At 45.7% G+C, this 9,172-nt stretch overlaps 1 protein-coding gene across 4 annotated transcripts in view; it reads right to left on the bottom strand.

The window, feature by feature from the left end:
• Positions 1-203: 203 nt before the first annotated feature.
• Positions 204-9,172, bottom strand: part of LOC138304379 (sesquipedalian-1-like) — a 29,157-nt gene continuing 20,188 nt past the window's right edge. For 3 of the 4 annotated variants that reach the window (XM_069244373.1, XM_069244372.1, XM_069244374.1), the window contains exon 2: positions 5,978-8,535. In XM_069244373.1, coding sequence (XP_069100474.1) covers positions 7,731-8,519 — 789 coding nt within the window. In that variant the 5' untranslated portion in view covers positions 8,520-8,535 and the 3' untranslated portion in view covers positions 5,978-7,730. Of the gene's footprint in view, positions 783-5,977; positions 8,536-9,172 lie in introns of those variants that run through there. The other variant, XR_011205554.1, reaches the window with a different exon arrangement.

Raw genomic sequence — 9,172 nt, 5'->3', positions numbered from 1 at the left:
AGATTGTTGTCATCCATGGTAGCATTGCCAAAGTTGTTTCTTGTCAGAGAAAGGAGTTGGCAGCACTGAATGTATTGATAAAAAGAAAACTAGCTGTAGAGGTTTGCTGGACTAGAAGAGAAAGAGGAGTGCCATTCAAGGTCCTCCTACTTGTAGGAAGAGCTCTTCTTCAAACTAGAAGAAATTACAAGTGAATACCTGTTCAACACAATTTATTATGAATAACAAAGGTATACTGTACACCCCTTCTTGTCTCTTGTATGATTCTTCTAAGAATAGGAGGCTTAACCCTCCGAACGATATGAATGCAAAGACTCAATATTCAAGTTTACTAGTGTTTGGGTCACTGGATCAAATGTCAGGTCTTTAATGAGGCTCAGGACCTCTTTGGTTTCCTTTGTCTGTGTCCGCATATTCAAGAACATAAGGGAAAAAGCCAACGAATTTGTCCAGTGGTTCTAGCAAGAACACCAGGTAGGAAACAGGCCTACAAGTGAGGGAAACTTAGCTCTATAATCTTTTGCGTGGTATAAAAGTATGGCATCTGCGGATTCTCTGCCACCCAAAAAAAAAGAATCAATCAGCTTGCCTTTTATTAAGTCACATTCCAGTGACACACTCCAAACCAGACTGGATGGCCTCACTTTTGTTTCTTTTTTGTCCTCCATGTTTAAAACTGTGCCCTATATTGTTTTCAGTCTGGCAAATCCATGTCAAATCAGCCTTTGTCAAACTGCCTGTATTTTCCTTTCTGCACACTTCAGTTCCTCCATCACCGTATTCTAAAAAAAAAAAAAAAAATAGCTAGTTTTTGTGAGATAATGAGGAAAGAAACAAAGATAGATTTTCGGTGCAATCTGGACTGAAGTACTGGGTTAGGTTCAGAATGTGATTAATTGTAAAAATAAACACTTAAACTGATCTTCTGCGTCACACGTTCTTTGTTGATGGTCATAAATATTAGACCGTGCCACCACTTGGGATCCTGGAACACTTATTTAATATACATACATGCATTTCTATATGTGAACCAACTGGGTAATTACCAGTGAATTTAACAGAACAAAAAGTTTTACCAATCACATAAAAATGACAGTTTATCACCAGGCCACTTCATCAAATTTCAAATAATTTTCCACTCAGTTTCAGAAATACTATAAAAAAGGGGACACAAAACTAACAAACAGAAAACGTATTTGAAGCATAAACGCCACTTGCTGCACCTAAACTAATCTGAAAACGTGTTAGAAATGAAGAGACATGCAGCCAGGGAGGCAGGGGTCCCGGGGATATGAGTAAACCGATAGTGTCCTAGGAGCCAGCAGTGACCCCATCTCGTGCTTTGTGCTGACAGCTGCTGAAGAGCACGGTTCTTTCCGGGGGAGAGGGGTGGCATTATGGCTCCAATAATATTCATGTCTTGAAGTAATGGGGCTGTTAAAACGTGTGCGGCCATGCACTTGCCAAAGCCCAGGATGGTGACGTAAGCAAGTGTGTGAGCACCAAGTAAAAGAATCCCAGTACTTTTAAGCACGTGGGTGTCCACAGCCATGTTGTTGCCAAACTTTCTGCCATTCCAAAGCAGAGAACCGACCCCATCTGGGTTGCTGTACACGATAAACCTAACTGTGCGGGCGAGAGATAGCGTTTGAGGTACATATTTTGAACACACTCGCAGTTGTGGGCTGTAGTACTCCTCGGTGTGCGTTACAAGGATATTGCATGTCACAGTGCAGTGGCCTGGCCATATAGGGAAGGCGGCCTGTCAGCTTGTTGGCAGCTCCGTGAACCACGAGACAAGTGTGATATTTTTGTCTGCGGTTGTCAGCCAGCCTTCACCCTGCAGCTTCCTCCTGTCCCACAGTGGGCTCTGTGGGCACCAGCAACAAGAGCTGAGCCTGTGGGCATCTAAAGAGGTACGCCGGCCTGGAGACAGAACGAAAAGGCTCATGATAGGCTCACACTTGAAAGGCTTAGAGCTGGTTCAGAAACACTGTGGCATCAGGAGCGTGGCTTCCATTAGTGCAGCAGGTGTAGTGGCACCAGGGGCCTGAGGGGTCCACTGAACCCACATTATCGATGCATTCAACAGTTCATTCAGTGGCCCAGGTACCAAATTCCTTCTTGGCACTAAGGCCCGTGACACACGGGCTACTCTACTGTGTAGCATCTGTGAAATTAGCTTGTTTAGCTTTGTCTTTTTTTCCTCTTTCTCTCCTCCCCCCCACCTCCCCCTCCCCCACTTCCCACGGTGCGCTGGACCTATGTGCTGTAATGTTTGCAGTCCCTCACTCAGAAAGCAAGTGGCCTTCGGAAATGCCTTTTATTGTTTGGATGGCATCCTACTTGTGAAACATTGTTTTAAAAAAATTCTGAAGTGCTTCTTTCCCAGAGTGTTAAGCAGGCTACCACTTATCGAATGTTTAGCAAGCTGTGGGCTATCAGGACTCTCAGCAACCTATTAAACAGCAGACAAACTTTCAGAATCTCGACGGGGTGAGACAAGATAGGCTGACAGTTGTGTAGTAAAGCATCCTCCTGCAGAGCAACCTCTACCGGCCTCCTGCAGCCATGATGGGATTTCCAGGAGTCACTCTAGGGGGTGGGTGGTGGCCGATCCCTCCCTGGCCACTATGAGGTTATTTCCAGAGAGGATTCACAGGGGTTTTTCTTAACCAGTTCCCATGTGCGACCTCCATTTCTTCTTGAGGTCACAGTGATACCCAATGTTGATATCCCGGTTCTCAGGAATATTAATAACTTGCTGGGTTGTCAAGGAGAAACCAACCTCAATAGCAGGACCATTTGATTCGCTATTGCACCTGGTTTCATAGTTTCACCACTGGGTGTGATCCACAAAAAGGGGGTAGAAAAATGTCACCTAATCCACCATTTATCATACCCAAGGGACAATTCGATCTGTGACTGGTTACACTACGAAGCCTGTTCAGTCGTCTATGGTTCTTTTGATGAGGTGATATAAACAGTCCATTGAGCCAGTAAACATGCCCTCCTCGCCAGGAACGCAGCCTTTAGACTGTTACCAGTAAGCCCTCAGAGCTTTCACCTCCTTGGTTTGAAATTGGGGGCAAATTTTACTTGAACAGATGCACATCCATGGGCTGCTTGGTCGCATGTGCAGACCTTTAGCACCTTCCTGCAGTGGGCACTGTCCGTTGCACACAACTGGGTTAGTAGCTCATTACCTGATGACGTCCTGTTCTTTGACACAGCTGGCACAGCGGAACGCCAATCTGCCTTAGGGCCTTTTCAAACTTGAGCTTCTGACTTTGGAGTGCCTCCCGGACCTAGAAAGTTGGTCTATCGTGCTCGGACATCAAGCTAGACTCAGGGATATTTCTAGATTGCCACTTTAAAAGGTTCAATACTGGCTGGGAGGAGACAATACCGGCAGCGATTAAGAGTCTTTTTGGGTCAGCTTAGCTTCACAGCAATGCATCCTTGCACGTGCAGCCTTTGCCAGAAGGATAGCCCAAGCTACTTCTAGTGTAACCATGAAGAAACACAATTTTGCAGAACATAGGCTTCAAGGAAGATGTGACACTAGTTTCTCTAGAAATACAAAGGCTCCCTCATTTGGAGCTCACCAAGGACTTCTAGCCCACAGCTCTCTTCTCAGATGTTTGCTGGATGGAGAGGTTTGGTAAATGGTGAAGAAGATCACTTCAGACATCAGTACTAGAACTAGTCCCCATAGCGATTGCCTTTCATTTATTGAGTTACATCTGGTCCACTAGACGTAGCCTCTTCTTATATGATAACATGGCAGTGGTGCAGGCGAGCTACTGGTATTCTGCCAATTGCCTCCTGGTACTACATCAGTGGACAGAACTGGCTGATGCACTCTCTTATTTTCGATGTTTGCAGCTGCCTGGATAAGCCTGAAGATAGCACCCTTCTCAGCAGATCTCTTGCAGGGAGCTCTCGATTCAGGGATTTATCACGCACTCTTTGCACACACTTTTACTCGAGGTACTATTTCAGCAGCAGAACATTCCTCAGGGATTCCAAAGCCAGGCACAGTGGAGTCCTAATCTATTTAAAGGCTACTGTTTAGGATGTTGCTCCAATGCTCATGCTTGGATTGTTACACAGGTAGAAACATTGGCTAATCACTCCAAAATGCATAGGCACTCTGACCCCACAATCTCCTTCCCCCCTGCGAGAAGATAGTCAAAGTCCAAATGCAGAGAGCCAGATAGTAGGACCACTACCCTCCCCCCCCAAAAAAATTCCTGATGGTTAAGGACAAGCTGTATTTATATAGTAACCTGTTCAGCTTAAGAAGCAGCAACGTTCTCAGCTGCCTTTGCACTAGCATTCTTGGGAGCCTCAAGGTGCGTCAAGCTGGTGGACAAATCCAAGCACAGCAACACATGTATGGCCCGTTGCATTCAAATGGATGTAATGCACATAAAGCTTTTCAATGCGGGTGTTGATCTGAAGGTCGTCCACTCAGACTGACAAATGTGCGCAGGATTGTCTGATCAGCACCACTCGGACCGTCGAAAGGAGCCTGAATGTCATAAGACAACCTCATCAACATTCAAGTGAACGGCTACTTTGTGGATGATGGGGTCCAAATAACAGATACAAATAGAAAATGTCCTACTGGACTTACAAGAACCATTGGAGCCGAATGGTTGTCATTAACAAGAGGTCCTAGGTGATAGGTTATGGAAGGCATCTGTGCTGGCCGATGTTCCTCCGGAGGCATGGGAGAGTAACAAGGTGATCCAATGTCGGTGGTACTACACCAAGAAAATAGTGCCGAAGAGAGGGTTTGGTTAGAATCCCACGGAAGCATATGACTGGAAACCCAACTAAAAGTGACAGCATCTCTGTAACCAAGGGGTGATTGCAGCACGTGCTGCTGAGGGCGCTATGGTCTCCTGGATTTTACTCTCTAGTTGCAGGGTTACAACGTGTAAATCTATTGTACTACTGCTTTAGTTGACAAGTACCTCTGGTGGTTGTAGGTTAAACAGGTTGGCAGGCAGCTAAGCTTGTTTCATCACTGCCTTCTTTTGGATTGCTTGTAAACTAATCTGTTATCTAGCTTTAACTAAACCAACAACTTGCAATTTCTTGGGTTCCGTTCAAGGCAATTTTTCGAAGGAATCTGTGCCGGTTGTTCGGCTACGTGTGGGGCCACTGCAATAATGCAGTTGTGTGGCCACAGCGTTTTTTGCATAGTTAAAAATTTGTCAACATAATCTTTCCTCTGCTGCATAATCTGCATATTTTAACAAAAAAATTATCACCTGCTTAAACAGTTCAACAGTTATCATAATCGCAGCAACACGTGTTGCAGTGCAATGGAATGCCCCCTTGCAAAGGTTGACTAGCCACTTTTCTGATGTTTATGGATATATTTGGGTGTTAAACTCATAACGAGGTGCGGCCAATACAATGTTAACAAGTATTAAAAAATAAAAATAAAAAAAAGGAAAAATAATGAAGTAATACTATCACAAAATGTGCCGCACTACGCTGCATAATTTGCCTTTTCTTTTTGCATAATTTACTCAACCCTGCCGCCATAATTTGTCCCTTCCCTGCCGCATATTTCCAGTGGCCCGGACAATGGGATATCAGTAGTGTACTCCGCAATCTGTGCCATGGCAGACACAGTGTAAATGCTGAGCGCTTCTTCCTGAAATATTCAGCCAGTTCTGATGCAGTTTCATCATTTAAAAAAATTTGAATTTTCCAGGACGCTCAGCGAGTAGATGTAGTGACCCTCTGAATCTTTTTCAATAATGTCCAGTAAGCGGACATGATCGGCACAGTGTCCTGCTGGAGTGAATCTGGGATTCTTTCTTTTCTAAGGAACTATTGTAAAGCATACCTTTTGTACCGGGTGCTGAAGGACTATAAAGAACATGAAAAGGGAGGTTTAGGATCTATGGACCAAAGTGGTTGCACCCTGGCATGATATTTTCTTACACAACCGTTGTTTCAAGTGCTTTTAATTAGTTACAGTATAAAAACATCATACAAACATGCATCTTTTGAAAATTTCGGACACGACTTTTACAAAGCAATGTGTATTTCCATTCAGCAATAACTGAAACTATAACATTAGTAAAGTTGCTGTACCTCGTTTCGAGACAAAAAACGAAACATTCTGACTCCAATGTTGTCACGCACTATAAGAAACTAAAAATGTTACTGTTTTTTGGGATTCCGGTACCTGAATGAAGGCCACTCATTATGGCAAAGAATGGGCTCTGCAGACTGGTCTCTCTTGGCAACATGAGCGGTGCCGCCAGAGATACACATTTTTCAGAAGTTACAGAACGCCGCATACAAAAAAAGGACTAAAATCTGATAAAAACAAAGTTCTGCCAAAGCCAATAGTTCTAGCTTGCGTTTCGATTTCTGGCTGTAATGTTAAAAAACAAAGTCCGCTAAAGAGACACAAAAACAAACGTCTGTCTGCAGCTACGCCCTTGCTGCTTCGGAAATGATGCTCCCCTGCTGACTGCAAGTGGTGTCTAGCCTCACAATAGCTTCCCAACCAATAATGCCTCTGCGAGGAGTCAATTTTGGAAAAGTGCAACTTGGGTGTACATTAAAAACAGATAATGGATCATTAAGGGGATAGGCGCAGATTACACGTTTGTATTCCGAATTTCTACGAAGAAATGCGTTGTAAATAAGCTAGAAAGTTCCTCACGGTGTCCTGCTCCCTTACCTTTCGCTGAAATTGAACAAATGGCGTGGGTTGCCTGTGTGACGGTCCCAGTGCAAAAAAGGTGGTTTGGGGGTAGGGGCAGGGATCGGTGGGCTTCTGACAGTGCCGCAGCAAAGAGGCTAGCATTATGTACAACCACAAGCCATGAGCATCACCACCCCTTCCCCTCCTCGGCACCATCTGACTTCATTCATTGGAAAGAAGAAGAAAACTGAAACATTTCATTTTTATGGCCATCTTGGTGCATTTTCCGTTAATGGTATAGTTCGTTTTTATTCCCTTTAGGCAGGCTTCAGATTTTGCGTGTTAAAGTAAGGCACAGTAGGTCATCGAAATGGACTGCTACCCACCGGGCGGTGGTGGGGGCGAGGGAAACTAGGGCATTTAGAGCGCTCCCTGAAGGACGATAGGACCTTGGCCTATACATCCCTCCCTGAGAGGCCAGTGGCATATGGGGCTACTAAGCTCTCAAAGGTAAGTGGACTCCTGGGCATCAGGACCATGACCGACAGGTACAGGTACCTGAAGGGAGTAAGGACACTGGGTCTACACAGCTTTCCTTCGGCACCAAGGACCTAGCAGGCATTCAGAGCTCTTCATCCAGCGAGCTCTTTCTTAGATTCTGTTCAAAAGCAGCTACAACTCTACCATCCCGGTGTGACACTTCCCAGCTGAGTTACACTATGGCAAATATTCACACACACACCACTCCCAGTAGCGAATCGCTGCAGTGTGAGCACACCAGGAAAAATAGTACAGTCAGTCCACTATCATTACTCCCTACAAATCTCCCCTGCTCCTCACCAGCTCGAAATGCGTTAATTTCTACTAAATACAAATATCTGGGACAAAGTCTTATCTTACGGTCCCCCATACAGAAATGTTCAGGAGTGTGCAAATAGTATATCCTCACCACCTCCGAGTACACAGCTGGCAGGAAAGTTCCCATTATCTTCAACAAATATCGTCCTAACTACGTCAATTTATGGGGCACTGCCAGAAACGAGAACTACTGCCCCAAATCTATCAAGTCCTCATCTTTTCCGTCTGCTATGTCTGGCCCAGCATGCTTCTCCTGCCACGCCCTCCTCAGGAGGACCACCTCCTCTCCAAACACCCGGTGAAGCAGTGCAAAGTCCTCCAGATCGATTTCCTTGCCCCGTGGAAAAGACGCTGCAGTGCCTGCCCCCACCAACTCGCCAGGGGACTCTTGTCTGACCCCACAGGGTGCTGGGTGAACTCTCTTAGCCCACATTTTAGGCGACCTCTTTGGGGGTTTGGCCTGGACTCCTCCTCCCATGTGGCCCATATTACTTTTGACCGCACCATCACCCTGTGGGCCCCAGAGGCAGGAAGCCGGGGACAGCAGAGCAATGCCAGGAAGGGCAGCCTTGCCTGAGAGCAGGCACAGCTCCTCGTACTGGCCCTTCAGGTCACCAACCAACATCTTGAGGTAGTCGTAGCTGGCGGCCAGGAGCACCTTGATCCAGGCCTCCAGGCTAGCCTGGCTCTCGGCCGCCATCTTGTACATACGTAGGCCTGGGTCACTGTACACTAGGGCGAAGGCAAACTCTTCATCTGATTCGCAAAGCTCCACAGAGCAGCCCTCGAGCACGATGAGACCCAGAGGGTCACGCTCTCCCCGCCGCTCGAAGTAGAAGAGCAGGTTCCCCTTCAGGACAAACCAGCGGCGCTGGTAGGAGGTGTTCAATTCGCCCTTCTTGTTCAAGTAGCCCTCCTTGTCCACTGGTGAGGCGCCATGGCAGTAGGGATGCACGCTACGCTCATGTAACTTCATGGCTGGGATTCGGTACCTTTGCGGGGTAAAAAAAAACAATGTGAGCACAAACATCTTTTTTTTTTTTTTTAAACACTGGATACATGGAAATACCACAAGCAGCAGTAGAAGTGCAAGCTACTTTTACACACTGACGAGACAACACTTACAGCAGTGAGGAAGCCTTTTCCCCACTCTCTGTACACTGGAGAAATCTGAAGTAACAGAGGACATAGCAAAACTTTGGGAACACCCATGAGAAAGATTTGGAAGAAAAATAATTGAGGGAAATTAATTTCCGTTAGGCTACAAAGATCTCAAGGAAGTGTTATGTTGAATAGAACACACTTTTTACCTTTACAAACATCGTGAGCCTTTAGCCTATATTAAGAGTACAAGCATGTATAAGCAACAGGGCAAGCTTCTCCAATACAGAGGTCACGTGAAGCACAGATTAAAAAAAGCAGTTCAAAAGACGATTCCTAGCACCTAATACTGCACTTCTCAGTCTAGAACCTCAAGCTAACCGAACAGGAATCCCATTTGCCAAAGACTATCAATTACTCCTCGATGCATGCCCCAATTCATGGTTAAACATCCTCTCAAACTGGAAACACTCCACCTTGTTGAACAGTTTAAGCCTGCTTGGCTTTCAGGGCACTGTTCTGTCCTGG

The sequence above is a fragment of the Pleurodeles waltl genome, chromosome 7 (assembly GCF_031143425.1).
Source record: "Pleurodeles waltl isolate 20211129_DDA chromosome 7, aPleWal1.hap1.20221129, whole genome shotgun sequence".
Lineage (NCBI taxonomy): Eukaryota > Metazoa > Chordata > Amphibia > Caudata > Salamandridae > Pleurodeles > Pleurodeles waltl.
This window is presented reverse-complemented; position numbering and strand designations above follow the sequence as displayed.